The 19,326-nt window shown below is 47.3% G+C and overlaps 1 protein-coding gene across 2 annotated transcripts in view; it reads right to left on the reverse strand.

The window, feature by feature from the left end:
- PDE9A (phosphodiesterase 9A) overlaps positions 1-8,968 on the reverse strand; it is a 55,544-nt gene extending 46,576 nt beyond the window's left edge. The window contains exon 1 of one of the 2 annotated variants that reach the window (XM_068155199.1): positions 8,559-8,968. In XM_068155199.1, the coding sequence (XP_068011300.1) occupies positions 8,559-8,627 (69 nt within the window). In that variant the 5' untranslated portion in view covers positions 8,628-8,968. The remainder of the gene's footprint in view (positions 1-8,558) is intronic. The other variant, XM_068155200.1, reaches the window with a different exon arrangement.
- Between the last annotated feature and the right edge of the window lie 10,358 nt (positions 8,969-19,326).

The raw sequence follows: 19,326 nt of genomic DNA on the forward strand, positions 1-19,326 counted from the left end.
TTGAGTCATCGACCCTGGAGGCGTTCAAGAGGAGATTGGATGTGGCACTTGGTGCCATGGTCTAGTCATGAGGTCTGTGTTGATAGGTTGGACTCGATGATCCCCGAGGTCCTTTCCAACCTAAGTGATACTGTGATACTGTGACTCCAGTGTTGCCTGCTGGTACAAGAGTCTCCTGTAAGACAGATGGCACAAGACACTCAGCTGACAGTGTCATTTCTGAAAGCCAAGTCAAAGCCAAAATCACGTGTAAGCAGAATCACAGTAGTGATACACTGCATGGGAAAGGGAAACAGTGGCCTCTGCTTCATCTTGCAGATTGATGACTAAATGCCATGAAGAAAATCAGCCACATATAAGCCCTGTTAATTACATTTCCCCTGGATTCGTGCCAGGAGGGAAAGAATGCATTCCTCAAAAGCAAGGCAGCATCTGCACACAGTTCCTTTCTACTGTGTGAGAGTTCAGTTTATTTCACATTTCTACCCTTGTTACTGTTAGCAAAGCTTCTACCAAGTCTAGGAAAAAATGTCAGAAAGACTGGTCTTCTCTGAGTGCTTATCTTGATTGTTTCAACCAGTCTCCATCAAGACCACGAGGCAGCCATTTGATTGAATACTGTCTGTCTGCCTTGGAAAACAAAACAGAGCCAAGCAGAATGGATAATAATGGAGGCTTTTTGGAGTGGAAATAATATTGTGGTGAAGCATGCAGTGACTGTGAAGTAGAACAGGGCAACTCTATGGGGATGCCTGCTTCCTAGCCCACAGTTTGCTTCTGTGAGACTGGCTTCTTTTCCAGGGACAGTTCTGCATTTTTGGGAAGCATGTTGTTCTGAAATAGGAGGCCATTGTCTCTTGGTCCATAGTATCCACCTCTGCATATAAGGCAAAGATTAAAAAACCCATCTCAGAAAGAGCAGGGATTGAGAGCTGTAGTACCCTGTCTGCCTTTCCCGCTCAGAGAAGCAGTTCAATATTAAGGACTGGGATAGAGATATTACTGAGGGACCACTGTGCACACACTCTGCAGTCTACCAGTTTACAATTAATCACATTACATTTTGCTTTCAGATAGGATGGGTAAAAACACAGCTTACAAATCCAATTCCTGTTCTGTATTTGATCCTCAGAACAGCTAATCCTCTCTGTAAACTGCAAACCCTGCCCTGAGTGCTGTCCTGTTCTGATCTGCCATTGGTAATTGCTTTGTTCTTGTTTTCACCCTAGTAAAATTCCTGAACAAATAATGCAGAAATCGTTTCAAAGCCCACATACTCAGTTTCCTGTCCCTCTGTTGCTCTCAACCTGCTGTATTCCAGACTTTTAGCACTTGCTGATGTCTTTTCACTCAGCTCAGTGAGCAATGTTCAGAGTCAGGGATGAAATTGCAGAGTTGAAACAATCTCAAATGATAATCTTTCACTAATGAGATTGGAGGGGAGTGTGTCAGAAAAGTCTCTTGTAAACTTGGATATGTATCTTGCATGACCTGCAAAAACTGCTGCTGCTCCTGTAAGAACAGTTTACATGGAGGATTTTGGAATTGCTAAGGCAGAGGGATGATATGAAACTTTTCATTGTGAGTTTTTTCTGTCTCTCTAGTGGTCTTTGTTGTCCATCTCAAGATGAAGCAGGATCCAGACTTTCAGATACCACTCTGTAGAAACCACTGGAAGGGATTAATAGTTTTAAATGTGTAAGCAAAGAGGTTTTCTTCAAAAAGCCACACCAAAAAATAGTGCTAAGTGACCTATCACCCATAGGTCCCAATACCCAGCAGAAGCCTTACCTAAAATCCCATTTCTAAACATGTTCCATGTTTTGCACTCTTTGGACTCAGATATAAGTATAGCATGAGCCCAGGTACATCCAAACTACCTGCCTGCTTTTTACTTCTCACACTAATTAGCAGCTGGCATTTGTGAACACTGCTCAGTTTCTCTACGCTTCAACTGTTAGGTAGTATTAAAAATAGTATGCCAGATTTGCCATCTGTTTGATACAGTAGGAGCTCCTCTAAGAGAAGAACAGAAAATGAGTGCACATGTGGGGAAGAAAACAAGAGAGCCCTCAGCTGGGACTGTCCAAGCCAAAATGAAAGCTCCCCCAAGCTCTTCAAACATCACTTCTGTCAAAGGGTGGGGGAGCATCATAGAGGTTTTGCGTGGAAAAAACAGAACTCTGTAGTCCTGCTGATTCACACTTAGCTTCAGGCAGTGATGCAGCTTGACAGTGTTCAGCAGGACACCCGAGTGAGAGGTAGGGCTGGGATGTGTCTGATGTAAGTTTAACCATCTACAAGGTCGGCATCTCACGCATGTCACTCTGCTAGAATCACTCTCTCCCCAGCAGAGAAAAAGGACAACTTCCAAAGGGTAAATCAGCTCACATGTCTCTGAAACGCAGTTTGAGGCATGATGAATCACTCTCTGGAGACACCACCAGAGGTTGTGGGGGAACCTGTGTGAGTAGCTTGGAGCAGTCATCACTAACTTGTAGACAGCTGCAGTGAATGGTTAAGTGGGGTGAAGCCCTTTAGTTTCCTAGTCATGTACGTTAGCTTCAAATAAGAAACAAGAGCCTCCAGAGAGAGCTGAGGGATCAGGATCCTGAGGCATGTGGCTATATGGTAAGTCACAATTCCCATCCCTGTAACATCCCTGAACAGAGAGCTATATTCCCATTTCAGGAAAGAGAAAACATCTACAATAGGCTCATTCATATGGCCCCCCTGGCTCATCTTGGACGTCCATTGAGAGGGCCAGCATGGCAGTGGTTGGCTATTTCACTATGAGCCAGGATATAGCTCTTTACTTTTTAGAGTAATTGGGGCGTGTAGAAGAAGTGAGATTACTAGTGACTGTACTGAGGGATATATTGCTAATATTCAGTCTTTCAGTACTAATGATTAATGGCACAATATTACCAGGAACTAGAAAGGCTGATTGTGAGAGGCTGAGCTGAAAGTTTCTTCTCTGCAGCAGCCATAAAAGTATTTCAGCCTTTGACAAATAACACAAATGTCCATGCTCTGCCTTTTCTTAACATAAAAAGGGCACATGTTTGCTACTAATGGAGTACTAAGTGCAATTAACCCTGTAGCACAAAAATGCATTAGGCTTGAAACCAAATACCCTCACTAAGGGTGAGTGAAGCTAGGCTGCTTGCTTCAAAGCTACTCGCAATCTATGTCTGACATTACAACCTTCTTGATCATAAAGGACTGTTTGAAGGACAATGACAGTTAACAGAGTTAGGAAAAGCAGCTGTGGTGGGAGGCCAGTGAAAAGGCAATTGGCAGATGTAGAAGTAAATTCACTAGAAAGGTGCTAGAAACAAAATGAGTTTGTTTTGCTTGTGCTAAGAGAGAAGAGCTGTACACGAGTAGCATAAATTGCTAACAGTGGCCTGTGCAAATCCATCAACAATGCTAGCAGGAGAGCTTTACTCTTACACTTTGTCTTGGCTAATGTGAGATTAAACTGCTACAGCTATACTGGACAGCATGTGACTTTGGGAAGGTAAAAGCAGTAAACAAGGCTTTCTGGGTGATGGGTATAGAGCTATGCTGGAATTACAGAGATATGCTGGGATTATGGTTTGTCCCTCTAAATGCTCAGAGGAGCCATTGTTGAGGAGGAAAGAGAAGGAGCACAAGAGAGAGAGGCCTTGAGTATGACATTTTCTTTCACATTTTTAAAAGCATGCTTTTAAGACATTTTTACTCTTTCAAATGTTTATGTGCTGTATTGTGATGGAGGTTTATGAACCTGCTTTTCATTTCTTGCTGCTGTACAGCAAGAACATCTAGAAGCTGCCCTGAGTTGACTGGGGCCAGGGAGGCAAGGTTAGCCAGGACCACTGGCCAGACACAGGCTGTGCTACCTTGCACACCTCACCCACAAGGACCTGCCAGCACTAAGAAAATGGCTTTAATCACACAAAAATATACTTATGCCTCACTGTGCTAAGGCTGATTTTGACATCAGCTTGCCCATCCATGGGAAGAACCTGCAAACACCAACAAGACAGAGTGGCTCCTGGAGGTATCTGTGTCCTGACTGCCCATGAAGGGGGGGGCTTCTTTCCCCCCCTCTGACAGTCATCAGCTGAAAGGGTGTTGTCCTACATCCCCAGTTTGAACAAGTAGGAATGAAGTCCCTGGGCACCAGCATGCAAACATATTGAATCGCTTGGAACTGATCATCAAGTCCTTAGTTTTCTGCTGTGTTTTGGGTTTAATCTGAATCCAGTTTGGCATGTTGAAAATAGCACTGGGAGCTAAAATCTGTTGGGTTTGATAGAGTCTGAGCATTTATACCACAGTTGCTGTTGCTCTAATTAAAAGGAAAAGCTCACGTGGCAGAAATTATTCCTGTACACTGACATTTCAATGTAGTAACTACAGCACCAAAGCACTCCAAGTGTGGCTCTGTTCATTGTGGACCTTGAGTCAAGAGGAAGAATGGTTGTGGAGGGCTCAGTGTCCTGCTCCATGGGTCAGTACAGTAGATTACCAGAAAGGTTGAAATCAGTAAATTTCTTTGAGAAAAGAAAGCAGGTCATTTCTCTGGCACCCAGAGTGGCTCAGTAAACCAGAAACAGTGACTCAAAAATTCTTTGCTTGGTTTCTGAAGAGGAAGAAAATACCACTCTGAATGATTTCATAGAATCCATGACAAAGGCAGCAGTTCCTTTCCTCCTCCCCCCTCCCCCCAGTTAGTTCAGGCTCTGTACCCCTATGACATTCCATCCTTGTTACAAGTGTGGTGTTGATTAAGACACTGGAAACAAACCCTCTCAAATAAAGCATGTTGCTCCTTACAACGCTGTAAGTAAAGCCCCTAGCCTGTCAGAGTTGTCAATAAGAGCCTTGAAGCCACCCACCCGGGAATAAGACCACTGGGTGGTTTGGCTCTGCTACCATTTCAATCTCAAAGGTCAAAAGAAAATGTTCCCAAGTAGCTTCTTTGTGGAAAAAAAAGGAAGAGCATGAGCTAGGGAACATTTTCTTGTTGGTGGATTTTTAATTGGAAACAGACTCAATAGGATTCTTCTCTGAAAAATGCAGACAAAGGGTTAATAGCATTATGAAGAAAATAGGACTCCAGATTAGGCTGAAGTTTGATGCATTAAACCTCACTTCTCAGCTAGCAGGTTGGGGGTTTGGGTGCTTGACCCCATCTAGTGGCACTCCAGGAACAACAAGCACCACACCATGGTGGTACTGCAAGATTACCTTATCTACATGATATGGCCGTGGCTTCCCCCCTGCCCTGCCCTCTTCTCAGCCTGGCAGCAGAGCCGGCTATAGTAGAGGTGGCACACGGACATGTTTGAGGGGTGTGCTGAGCAGAGGGAGGTGTGTGTCCCGGAGTGCTGCACCGCTCTGGGGGGGAGGCTTCTTTAAAAAGAGATAAACGGAGCAGCGCTTGTTTCCCCCAGGTGAACGCTGCCTTTGCTCAGGCACTGGGTAGGAAGTGCATTACTCTGTAATTTCGTGTTTCAATCAGCTCCCAGAACAAGTGACATCTTTGAAATTGGTTTGCACAGAGCCCTGGTTCAGTGTATGATTATAATGCCATAAAGCTTTGATCTTCCCTGTCTTACAGCACTGGCACAGCTGTCCCCTCCATCTCTTGCTTTCTGCTTGGCTCTGCCTTCACCAGCTCAATAGGTGACTGTCTCATGGGAGACCTCCATCCCCTGCCCCTTGATTGGGATGCAGCTATTAGCCCAAAGCCTTCCCCTGACAACCCTTCTGGGGATCTTGATCTCATGTGCCTGTGGGGGTACCATGGTTGGCACCCTGTGGGTTGGGCTGGGTCATCTGATGTCCCTCCCAAAGCAGAACTCTTGCTGCTCCAAAATGGAGAAATGCTCAGTCAGCTCTGCCCACTGGAGGACATACCATCTCTATAGTAAGCTTTGGGGAAGACCATTTTGTGCCTGCCTATGCCTCTGACAGGTCAGTTTATCAAACAACCAGGAGTCTTTGGAGATGCAGGCAGAATGAGGACAAGGGGAAAGGGCAGGAGCCATGGAAGTTGTGGAGACAAGGGCTAAACTTCCCCAATGTGATGTAGAAGTAATACAGAGCAGCACTGGGTTGGGCTCGGCTCCTCTCTGCTTCTCACCCCTCACCTCCCACTTCCCTCCCACAGGAGGCTTCTGGACTCCTGGGTGTTCATGGCACTGGCCTTGTGTGTATGTGGACCTCAACCCTTCCTCTTGGGCATTCTAGTCTCCGATGTGGTTCTACATTCAACCTCCTTTATTTCAGTGATGACTGAGAAGGGTTTCAAAGCCAGCAAGCTCCCCTTTGTTGACGGCTGCATCCCTTTGCCCTCCCCACTGTGCCTCTCTGGGCCTGCCAACACACAAACCTACTTAGCTTAATTCAACTCTCCTGTTGCAGAGCATTTTCGAGTGCTCATCTGCAATGCGTGGGTTCCCGGGGGAGATGGCAAGCAGCTCTCTGTGCCTCATTTGTCCCTTCAAGTACCTTGAGGAGAAACAACTTCTCCCAAAGTCAGCAGCACACCCTACGGTTGCTCAGGTAGAAATTCAGGATGAGGCCATGGAAACACCAAATTACCTGTGCATAATTGCCACCTCAACTAGTGCTATTGTAGGAGGCCCATTTCCATAGCATGACTCTATGATGTCCAGCAAGCCATTTCAAACTCAACAAGTGTTGCTATAATGAAGCTTATACCTTATTACAGGGTTGATGAATAGCTTAGTATTGATTTAATGAGCTCCCTTTTAGAAGCCTCCAATACTGCGTTCCTAGGAAGATTAGGGGTTGGTGTGGGGTTTTTTCTTTCTAATGATGTTGTTACTTAGGAGGCATGAGAATCTGAGGCATGCCCTGCTTACCCCTGGGTGAACCCCATTTACATGGTGTTTTTACAGCAGGAATTCTTCCAAACATTGCACAGATGGAATTTCACATATGACAAAAGAAACAGATTAAGTTTATTGAGGAAAAATAACTCCTTAATACTGCCAGAGTATGCATTTGCTCGCTCCTACAGTTGTGCCTCTTCAGTGTTTTTAGCGTCACAAGTGCTCGCCAGAGACTGGTTCTGAGAAATGTTTTGTTCTTTGTTGGTTTTGTTTTCTTAAACCAGCACAGATGATAGACAATGTGTGTTACCAGCAGCTATGGAAACACTCACTATCCTTTCAAAATACTGAAACATTTTCATACTGAACTGTAAGGATGCCAGAGCTTCATCCGAGCCTTGCTTCTAGGGACTGTCAGGTAACCAACTCATTAAACCCCAGCAAAATCAAAGCGGTGCCTCCCGCACAGCAGAGCCAGCATGCTGCTGCCCACCAGTACAGAAGAGCCCACAGCAGCAAAGGGACCACTATCACATGTGAGCCCTGAGATGGTTGAAGGGGAACAGTCTGCTCTGGGGAACCTGGCCCAGATTTGGATTCTCTGAGGTCTTGTTCCTGAGGACACAACTTTGGTGGTTGTGGTGGGTCTCCAGGGAAATGGCAGAGAGGACCAGAGGTAACAGAGGCAGGGGTGATGGGATGAGGCTGGGAGTATCAGCTTTATCTTTCCTTTCTTTCTGTGGTCACCCACACAGCAAAGGGCAGGGAAGGAAAAGGATATCTTTGCTGCTTCTTTTTAAAGGAGAGACATAATGTGAGGCTGAGTGAAATTACAATGAAGAGCAGAAAGACAAGAGAGAGAGATCTGACTTTTGCCAGTCGGAGTTTACTTGCTCTTGAGCTTGGCATCAGCTCTCTGTTACCACAAAGGCAATTGGTTTGTGGCCAAGGAATTGCTGACAAAACAAAGACGACCAAAAAATACCCACAAAATCGCGGCGGCATTGTTTCTGTTTAAAAGCAGCGGGCTGTCAGCTCAGCGGCGTGCGAGCTCTCCCTGTCAGCCAGAATACATCTCTCCAGCAATTTTCTCTGCGCTGTGAACCGTGGTTAAGCAAACAAGGCAGGCTAATGGAAGTGAAAGTTTTAATTAATGTTTACCGTCATTTACGAGCAACTTGGCAAAGGTGATGAGGACACCACGGCCCCCCCAGCAATGCAGCAGCACACCCCATCGCGCAAAAGCCGGGCACCTGCCTGCCTACCATTAGGAAATGCCCGTTGCTAAACCCCCCCCTCCCCAAGCAGGCAGTCTCCAAACAACTCAGCACAACATGGTTTCCAGCTCCCTCTGCTTGGGTGAAAACATCTCCGCAGGCAAAACTTTGTAATCACATCGCGATGCTACCCGGGGAGAGGAAGTCTGCATGGCTAATAAAGCAAGGATCCCCTCCTGGCAGTGCCCAGCCCTTCCCTGCTGACAGCCTCCCCTTCCCCTTTAAATAAACATTCATGTACAAAGCAGAACCCACTCAAGATCCCCCCGCCCTTCCTCTTAAAAAGAGGTTTGAAGCCCGCAACGCCGCTGAATGCAAGCCGGAGTCTAACTCGCGGCACAGAAGGAGGTCGTGCGGCAAGCGCAGCCTGCAGCCGCCGCCGCCGCCGCCGCCGAAGATGCTACTTTGTGAAAAACGGCAAAAGTACCTTTTGAATTCTTCCGTCGATATCCAAATAAATGCACTTGGACCGGTAAGTTGAAGAGGCAGATCCCATCTTGCTACAGCTGGGCTTTCGCTGGACCTTTTTGCCCGGCGTCAAGCAGAGCAGAAAATAAGGTTTATTGTAGCGAGCCGAGCCACCGCTGCCTGACAGTTTGGTGTCCCCGCGCTTCTGTATCCCACTGCACTCTCATTCTGGGAAGGTCCCTCCTCTAACGTGCAAGCATTTTGCTGTGCCTCTGTCTCTCTCTGCCACCTCCTTTTAGTTTTGCTTCCCTTCAAATCCAGCTGCCTCGGACAGGGAAAGACAGGCTCCAGACGCTGTCTGTAAGTGCCCTCTCGATTCCCATAGCAACAGCCCCCCTTGGCTTTAAGGCTGAGAGCTGCTGGGCATCCGCATTGCCACTCTGACCCCGAGGCTGACCGCCTCCTGTTAGAGGCAAGATCCAGTGTCACTTATTCCTTGGGAGGGGCTGGGAGGTGGGAAAACCTCTTTCATCAGGGTGGTGAGAGATGCCATTTGTTTTTATGCTGAAATAGGACCATAATTAGTAATTAGTGCCAGCCCTTCTTGTGAGCTGCCTGCAGCTCCTCGCAAGCAGTGTGGCGGGTTCCCAGCTGTGCCCTGCATTGGAAGTGAGCTCTTAGACACCCGCCACATATGGGGTTCAGACTGTCTCAGCCCAAACTCAGTAGCTTAATTTCCACATCCCTCCTGTAACCATCACAAGGACAGAAAGAAAAAGCACCAGCTTTTTTTCCCCCTCCCTGTAAACTCCAGGAGCTCAAAGAAAGTGTAAAGCCCATGCTCTCACCCAGTGCCATCTGTGCCACCCCCAGAGTGAAGGAATTTGTTATTTGATGGAATGTGAAGTGTCCTGGCAAAGGCATCTCCCATGGGAAGGCACAGCCAAAATCCAGGAGGGTGCAAACCGTCCAATGGTCGATTCTCTGAGCAGATGCCAAATGCCATCTGCTGTGTGTCTGTGCTGTGTTGCAGTGCCTGTGATTGTGGGGAGCTGAAGCAGCAGTGGGTGATGCTCAGCCACAGAGGGGAGAGGGTGTTGGAGGCAGCAGCTCCTCCAGCCTCACCTGGGAGAGGCTGTCTGACAGGCCACAAGCATGCACAGTGCCTGGGAACAGCTCATCCTGCAAGTGCCAGTCCTTGGTGTTTTCTGAGGCTTCTGATGGAGAAGCTGCAAAAACACTTCCCAGCACTGCAGTCTGGGACAGCTGGGCTTGTGGGTTGGTGCTGTCCTCCCTGCCCACCCCAGGCCCTGGTGAGAGAGCAAGACATAACTGACCTGCAGAAGAGGCCGAGGCAGCCCTCCAAGCTACGGCCTCGGGTGCCCTCGGCAACATGCAGTCAGGGCTCCTTCCCTCTACAAAGGGGATTTGTAAGAGACTGCAGGGCTGAGCGGGCCCTGGAGCCAGTCTAGTACTCAGAGCCAGGCTGGCCTTTCAGGCTGAAGCCATCAGTAATCCCACTGCACTCAGAGCAAGGTGAGTCTTTTGGGAGGTACAAGCCTTTGGTTCACATCCTTCCCTTGCCAGCTTGAGGCAGGAACTGGAAATCTTCCAGGAAAGAAGACTTCCTTGCCACTGTAGAGCTATGCTGTAAGATATTCTTTAGGCTATTTTGTGGCCAATCCCATAGTTTGTGCTGTAAAACATCCTGGAGGTTAATCCCTCAGGCTATCCCATAGTCTTTTCCCATGGCTATTCTGAGGTGGGCACCGCCTCCCCCCCTACAACAGCCTTTCCACATTAAGCCCACCACTTCTGTACATCAGTTAGGACATACATGACTAATCACTCTGATAAGCATTACTTTAAACCTGTTTCAGTATGGTTCACTCCCAAGTGACTTCATTGACTTTGATATACAGCAGATACCTAAGGAAGGCAGACATGGCAATGAAAATGCAACCTTTTAGAGAGAGGCAGTAAGAGCACTTGCGCTGGGAAATGCATAGGAGGTGTAGAGGAGGAGACCAAGATCTCATCCCTGATGACCTGCTCCAAGCGTGCTTGGATGAAGTCACTTGTGCATTGCAGGAATTGATCCTACATTATTGAGACATCTAATGATCAGCATTGTGCACTGATGAGACTCTATGTTTTGATTCCTGTTTTAAAACTGAGACCAGCTGCTCCTGTTAGCAAAAAGCCAAGCTCTGAAATTCAGGTAATGACCCTGTTGCTGCCTCTCCATGCTGCTGCCATATCTATCATCCCTACCTGTTTCAGTTGTCTTTCTTAAGCTCCAGCACAGACACCCCCCCCCCCCCCCCCATTAATTATATTAATACTATTATCTGGTGAGACCTCATCTCGAGTACTGTGTCCAGCTATGGAATCCTCAACACAGGAAGGACACAGGTCTGCTGGAGCAGGTCCAGAGGAGGGCCAAAATTATGATCAGAGGGCTGGAGCACCTCTCCTATGAAGACAGGCTCCAGCACCTCCAGATCCTTCCTGTAACAGGGGTTCCAGAACTGGATGTAGTACTCTAGGTGGGGTCTCACCAGAGTGGAGTAGAGGGGGAGAAGCACCTCCCTCAACATCCTCCCACTGAGGCTGCGTGGGGCTGGACTCAACACCAAATAGCTTGCCCCAGCTGAAAGGCAGGGAGAGGTGCCTGTGCTCACGGCTGAGAAGGGAAAACTTTGGGGTCTGTGCAAAGCTCAGAAAGTACCCCGGTGTCTATGGAAGGGGCCAGTTAGGGTCTCAGGTTGCATTTGACTTCCTGGGCCTTTGGAACTGGAAAGGTGCAGTCTGGCCTGAGAAGATCACAAAATCACAGAATCACAGAATGTGAGGGGTTGGAAGGACCTCCAGAGATAATCAAGTCCAATCCCCCTGCTGAAACAGGACCATCCAGGGCAGGCTGCACAGGAACACAGCCAGGAGGCTTCTGGAAGTCTCCAGAGGAGGAGATTCCACAGCCTCTCTGGGCAGCCTGTTCCAGTGATGGGCAGCTAAAACATGCTTCAGACCAAGTATTCTCAGAGCACTGACAAATTTTGAACAAAGTTTGCCTAGGGAAAAAAAGAGAACAATATTTTTTTTAAACACCCAACTACTCCATATCTAAGAGCCTCAGCTACTTCCTCCACCCACTAATCCTTTCTCTTGCAGGTCTCCTTCACCTGCAGGTCTCTTGCACATGTCTGCCTGTCTCCACATTCCTACAGGGCCTCATCTTACTGCTTTAGCTCTCCACGGTTCCCTCAAACCTACTGAGATGCCCAATTGTCCACGGGGCCAGGAATGTTTCCCTTTCACTCTCCCAGCTCCAATTCCCCCCTCAGGTTTGCTTAGTCTTCTCCGTGTTCTTTCATCATCTTTGGTGTTTCACCACTCTTGCTGATAGGTTTTTCTCCACCACAAACCTGTGAGTCAGTGTTGAAGCTCCACAGGAATGAACTTTTCAGGGCAGCTACATTTTTATGGCTGAACCTGTAGCCATGGCCCTGTAAGCTCCTCCAGCAGGCCTATTGCAAAGCATGACTGAACTTCTCAGTCCAGCTCTCCCTCGTTTCCATAACCCTATGGAAAGTGCATGACTTGTTGTGTAGAGAAATTTTATCTCATTTCTTTGCACATTTCTTTCATACACTTCTAGGTTTCCACAGGACCAGTCCCAGAAATCATAGAATTGTCAGGGTTGGAAGAGACCTCAGGAACCTCCACCCTCCCTGCCATGGGCAGGGACACCTCACACTAGATCAGGTTGCCCAGAGCCATATCCAGCCTGGTCTTCCAGGAATGGGTCTTCCACCACCTCTTTGGACAACCTGTTCCAGTGTCTTGCCAGCCTTATAGTGAAGAAGTTCTCCCTAACATCTAATCTAAATCCACCTTCCTCTAGCTTGGACCCACAATGATCATATTTAATGCTAATTACAGAATGACTGATTATTAATACTAGGACAGAATACAAAATACAGAATCAACCAGGTTGGAAAAGACGTCAGAGATCATCAAGTCCAACCTATCACCCAACACCATCTGATCTACTAACCCATGGCATTAAGTGCCTCATACAGTCTCTTTATAACACCTCCAGTGATGGTGACTCCACCACCTCCCTGGGCAGCACATTCCAATGGCCAATCACTCTTTCTGTGAAGAATTTCTTCCTAACATCCAGCCTACACCTCCCCTGGAGCAGCTTGAGACTGTGTCCTCTTGTTCTGTCACAGGTTGCCTGGGAGAAGAGACCAACCCCCACCTGACTACAACCTCCCTTCAGGTAGCTGTAGACAGCAATAAGGAGCTTTATATGATTTGTCTGTGCAGGCCCTGGAAGCCTGTATTTGGCCCATTGACAAGCAGCAGCACAGCTTCCCACATTGCTTGTGGCTCCAGCCCCATCTCCGTGTCTGTTGCTCACCCCAGCTGCACTTCCAATCCATGTGGTGCAGCGGTAATCGCCTGCATCCCAGTTTCCATGGCAAATCCCCAGGCATGTGGGCTGTCAGGGAGTTGCAGCATCTCATGACGTGGCTGACCCAGGGCACTGGGGTGCAGATACAGAGTCTCGTGGGCTGGGGATGTAGTATTACTCACTCCGGAAGCAGTCTCGCAGTGCTGGCCACCTCGATGCTAACATCTGCCTCTATCCTGATTACAATTGTTGTTACAATTCTGGTACCAGTAGTTCTTGCTTGTGTCTCTGCACTCACACAGAGCAGTTAATAGGCTGCAATGCTGGGAAAGTGAAAACAGTAAACCCACAGGTCCATGTGTGCAGTACTGGCTTTGAGAAGCAGAGCAGTCTCAAGCTGCAGGCAATCCTTCCACTTCATGACAGTACGTGTCTGTTGCAGCATCTGGCGCTTCTTGACTGGCTTCTTTTGTCTACTGGGGGGGAAGTCCCTTCTTTATCCAGCTCTACACTAGCCATTCTTTTAGTAATCTGCTTCAGAAAGCACTGGCAATACCTGGCAGCTCCTCAGGTTGATTTCCTGTAAGTCTCCCAGAAGAGGGAACCCATTGTCTTCCCCTGCTCCCTGCTGGGTGTGGAGAAGGCTCAGCCTCCACAAGCATTTATTTTCTTTCCAGTGCTAGCATTAGGTCCCTGACAAAGACCCAGCAATGCAGTGGCACAGACAAGCCTGCGTCCTGACTTTGCTAAGAACACTTTGCACCACCTCCTGGGGCAACACTTTCTCTTCACCAGGAGTGAGCAGGACCTGGAGCATTGCCAGGCCCCATGCCTTGGTGCTGAGTGCTGCCAGATGCCTATGTAGAGACTTGGCTACTCTCTCTTCTGTTGCAACCTCTCTGCTTATTCTCAGGTTCCCTTCCCTCACTTCTTTCCATTTTCCATCTCTTCCCTTCATTTCTCATTCCACTCCCACCTTCTCAGTCCAGCTATTTGTTCCTGGGCCCCCATTTAAAGTGTCAAAGTGGAGCCAAGAATGCCTAAGTGCCTTGCAATCTTGCCTTAGGCACTGCTGTAGGCCATAGGACCAATACAGAGGTACTCACATAGACCCTAACTAGCTGCTAATGACACACAGAGTCAGCATGCAGCATCCCTGGTATAGATCTTCTGGGAAAGCCCAGCTATATAAGCTGTGTTTTCATAAGGTTATGGAAGAAATTAGCAGGCTCAACTGGAACTTGCAAGAGCTGATGAGAAAAAAATGGATTAACTGTGTCTGGAGTCACCCACTAGATCATTCGGAGGGATGACAGCCCAGAAATGGAAAAGTCAGTTCCCTCTGTTGGACAAGGCTGGCTCATGCCCTTGGCAGAAAAGCCTGAACAGGGGCCACAGCCATGCTCCCCAACTGGAGGGAAGCAATATATGGCTCAACTTGAAGCAAACTGCCTGGCATTTTATGTGGTGCAGGAAAGTGAAGTTACTTCAGATGCCTGTTTTGGAAGACTGCCATCTGAGCAGCTCAGAGCTGTTCAGTGACTCACTGTAAATCAGTTATTTCCATCTTTCTGACAAGCAGACCTCAGACACCCTAAAGTCTTGGCAACCCAAAGATTAATGAAGGGCTGTCAACACCAGTTTCAGCCTGGCTGAATGTATTCCACAAGCTCCTGAGGTGTGGAGCCTTGGGGATGGTGGCATCCATGCACACTTGTGTCTGGGCTAAAGACCCAACATGGGCAGAGCAGATACAATCACTGCTACATCTGTGACTCATCCCTGGGTGCCTCCCCATCTCCATGCTGCCCCTCACCCCCTCCTTACAACACCGAGCCAGCACCACATGGGCAGGAATGGCTGTGAAACCTTTCACTACTCGGGGTTGCTTTTCAGCAAGCTAGGTGCATTGGCAAAGTTCACACCCTGGGTGAGACATTTGTACCTCAGCTGTGTCATCACACCTGCAGCTCACAACAATCAGAACTAGCCACGTGGATACCTGGGGGTTTGGCATAAGGGGCCTTTGCACAGACCTTTGTACTACAGATTTCTTTGCAGTACATGTTTCAGTATGATTTTTAAGGTACAGACCTCCATAGACAGCTGGGTAACATCTCAAATAGAGAACACTTTTCTGCAATGCATAGATTTTCTCATATTTGTGCTGTTGGCACAGACCATTCAGCCCTATTTCCATTAACAGGCAGAAGCACATTTGTTCAACAAAGAGACGAGAGAGTTTCATCTTTTCAGGTGGGAGGCCAGAAGAGAGACACAGACACTGTGTGAAAAGGATGACAAGAGCCTCAGGAAGCACTGAAACTGCCTGAGCTGCTCCCACAGAATACTCAAGGTTGTATGAAATGGAGAAACGTTTACCTATTCTTGTAGTTTCCAAAATGACATTGAGTTCAGTGATACTTTCTCCCAAGGAGACTCACCCAGAAAATCACCATCAGAAGTCTCTCTGTCAGGACTGTCACTGTCTCTAAAATGATAACATTCACAACCAAAGAAACTCCAAAGACTGGCTGAGGAGTCATTAGCCTCTGCTTTCAAATAACACATTTGTGCCTTTCCTTTTTCACATGTCTCCTGCCTTCTGGGCCCGGCTGTTCATTCACATCACATGCATGAACTTCCTGAAAGCCAGAAACTTTCACCAAGGAATAGAATTGAACAGAGATTTTTCATGCAGTAAGATGACTCTGTTTCCCAAGGAAAACAGTGAACATCATAAGTAATGGCACAGTCAGGGGAAAGGGCATCCCTGAAACATTTCAGAAAGTGAAATGGAAGTAGTTCATAGGGGAAGAGAGAGCCTCACACAAAAATTGGCTTGTTTTTTCCTTTTGGTAGATATTTTTCGCAACCCTTCCTTCATCCCCCATTGGATTTTGCCCTGCACAGCCCAAGCTTTCACTGTGGTGCTGGGTCTCAGCCAATCCCTCTTCCTTTCAGTCCTGCAGCCTTCCCTTTCTTAGAGGCAAACCCTAAGACGAGTAATGCTTGTTCTGAGATGTGAACATTCAAGTCCAAGACACTGCAAAAGGTAAAGAAAATAAGCTCAAGCCAGTAGCTTCCCTTCATAGCTCCTGCACAGGGAAAGACCCAATGTCACCATGTTGAAGCTACCTCTGCAGCATGTATTTATCCTCAAAATCTAGGAGAGCAGCTCACAGAATGTCACTTGGGACAGCTCTCCCAGCTGTCCTTGAGGGCTTTTGGCATGACAGCTACGGGCATTTAATGAGAAGCTTTATCCCAAGGGGCTTTCCTCTCTTCACAGAATCACAGAATGTTAGGGGCTGGAAGAGACCTTGAGAAATCATCTAGTCCAATGCCCCTGCCAGAGCAGGATCATCTATATCAGATCACACAGGAATGCATCCAGGTGGGTTTTGACTATCTCCAGAGAGGGAGACTCCACACCCCCCCTGGGCAGCCTGTTCCAGTGTTCCATCATGCTCACAGTGAAAAAAATCTTCCTCCTGTTTCCATGGAACTTCCTATGCCTCAACTTCCACCCATTGCCCCTTGTCCTGTCATCGGGCATCACTCCCATGCAGCTGAAGCAATGTCTCCTTCCTAGACTTCCATTCACCTCTTCCTCTTTCCTTCCTTTTCCTTCTTCTTTGAATGAATTTCACTGAAATCACCCAGATTTTTTAACCTTTTTTTTTTAATCCTCATCCCCTCACCTGTAGCTGCTGCTGCACAACCTAGACAATGGTTGTGAAGATTTCCCCCTCCTTAGATCACTTCCTCTGACCAAGTATTTGATCAAAATGTACTATTGCTCCTTTGACACTATTCAGAAACATCACATAGGCAGCAAACAAGCTTTTGTACAAGAAACTGAGAAGAGCAAGAACATGGAGAAAGAAACACACAGAAATAAAACAAGAACCCAGCAGCCTTCCACTGAAAAGAGCCCAGCTCTGCCCTCCAGCCCCACACCTCTTCCTTCACTTCTCTTTCTGTTTGTTTCTCGTGCTGCTTTTCCATCATCATCTCTTCTGATCAGTACTCTGTTCCCCATTATCTGCCCCAGTGTCTTGGTCTGCTGTGGCTGCGGGAGTTTCACACTCTTCCCTCTGCCCCATTTCATCCAAGGAGCACAGTCTCCCTGTCTTCTGCCATCCTGCTCTCCTGCCATCAGCCAGCTCTATGCCATCCCTCTGCCCAGGAGAAGAGTGCCCACAAGCGGCAGAAAAGCCACCGAGCCAGGATCCTTTCCTGACAAGATGGGATTCCTGCAGAGATGCCAAGCCCTGCTTGCTTTGGAGCATTTGAATGCTTGAGACTCACGCTTGCCAGCGAGACAGCCAAAGGCAACACATCAGTTTGTTTCTCTTAATAAAATGCTGCTTTTAGTGTATTTATCTTCCACACATCTTTCTCCCCTCCTCCAACCCAATCACACCAGGTTGCCAGAAGCATGCTGGTTGCTGAGGAGCTGCTGCTCAGAGGGACATCTGGTTTGTGTGCTCATCTATGTACAGCGATGTGTCTGAGTGAGCCTCTATAAATCTTTGCACAATGGCAGGCATTAGGAGCATATTCCCAGCCACAAACACACCCACCCCTCAGAGGGGTGATGCCCACCATGAATTGCTACCATGCTGGAGCATCAGACTGCAATATGCAAAACATCACCATTGCTAACTGTTTCCACATTGCTGAAGATTGTTTGTAGGAATGTTCATGGAGCCTTCCATGAAGACACCCAAGTCTCCTTCAAGGTTAAGACATCCCTCTGCTACCTGAGAGGAGCTGTATGCTCTCCTTGTGCCTTTGGAGTCCTCTTTCTCCCCAGTGCTGTCACCACTGCTCTCTGGGTACATTTGCTGTGTGCTTCTTTTGGTGTTGGTTGCTTGAGAGCCTGTCAGCTTCAACAACTACCTCTGCCTCATATTCTGTGGTGGGTTGAATAGCACAGAATAAAATAGAATAGACCAGGTTGGAAGAGACCTTTGAGATCATCATGTCCAACCTATCATCCAACACTATCTAATCAACTGAGCCATGACACCAAGCACCCCATCAAGTCTCCTCCTAAACCTTGAAATTAGCCCCCAGCATAAACTTGCCAGACCAGCTCAGTTGAAAGCAAATGAAGCTGTATTTACAAGCAAAACTGCAATCTAGAAATACAGAATGCAATGAATATGTACAAAATACACAACAGTTGCATTTATTTACAATTTATAAACAGCACAAGAACCCCCTTTGACAAAACCAGGGAGTTACCTACAGCTTCCCCCTCTCCACCTCTTCCCTCTTGCACACAGGACAAGGGAAAGAGAAGGACAGAGCTAGTTAGTACTTAGCCATGAGAAAGAAACACAGCCAAGGTCAGAAGCAACCAGCTAGTATCACAGAATGTTAGGAGCTCAAAGGGACCTTGAGAGATCATCTAGTCCAACTCTAGTATCTGCTAGAGCAAAAGAAGCTGAAAAGAGAAAGAGTTACTTTACACAACTAGCTTTATGTTAGTAATCAGACCAATGGGGATTATTTAGACCTTATAATTATTTTCCCTTTTACATCCAGTGGTGATTTATTTACATCCTACTAATTTTCTACTCAATCTGTGGTAAATTTTCCTAGGCACAGCCTAAAACTGCCATGTATTCTAAAGGTGAACAGGTTTAAGCTTGGATGAGCTCTCCCAAGACACAAAATCCATCACAGTGGATCACACTGTGAAAGTGTCCTGTCCTTGGCACCTCAGCCCAGGCTCTGACAGCCAGTGCATCCCCTCAGGGACCATTAGCTGCCACAGACAGCCTACATACCTGTGCAGACAGAACCCAGCAAAGACTGCCTACTCCAAAACAATCCAGGATCTGATTCTGGGTGAATCAGTCTGTAATTCACAAAAGAAGTAACAGCTTGAACAAACTTGCTTGCAAATAGACTCAAGCCATGGAACACTAAACTGACTGGAAACTCCTGCAGCCCCTGAGTGCTTAGTAAATGTGGTTTTGGACATAAAAATTAAGACTAGCAAGATAGTTTACCATGGAGCTATTTGTCATTGTTTTCAACAGACCAAATTTAGGAGGACAACTTTAACTGTGCTTGAAAAACAGAAACAGTAGAAGGCAGTTCCTGATGGGAGCACAAGGGATGCCTAAGGTGAACGTACCAGAGCTGCTAATCATCCATTTTGTCTGCTTTCATGGGGCTAGAAGAAACTGTGTGCAGGAGCCACTCTGCACTTAGCAACAGTATTTCCTTTCTGATGACACAGAAATGACATTTAGATACTGCTTTGACAGATGCATTATTTTATTAGAGGACTGCAAGCTTTGCTTTCACTGTTGCTGTATGACTCACATTGTCTGCAACC

Source organism: Melanerpes formicivorus, unplaced genomic scaffold (assembly GCF_026170545.1).
Source record: "Melanerpes formicivorus ecotype bairdi unplaced genomic scaffold, bMelFor1.0.p_v2 SCAF_30, whole genome shotgun sequence".
Classification (NCBI taxonomy): domain Eukaryota; kingdom Metazoa; phylum Chordata; class Aves; order Piciformes; family Picidae; genus Melanerpes; species Melanerpes formicivorus.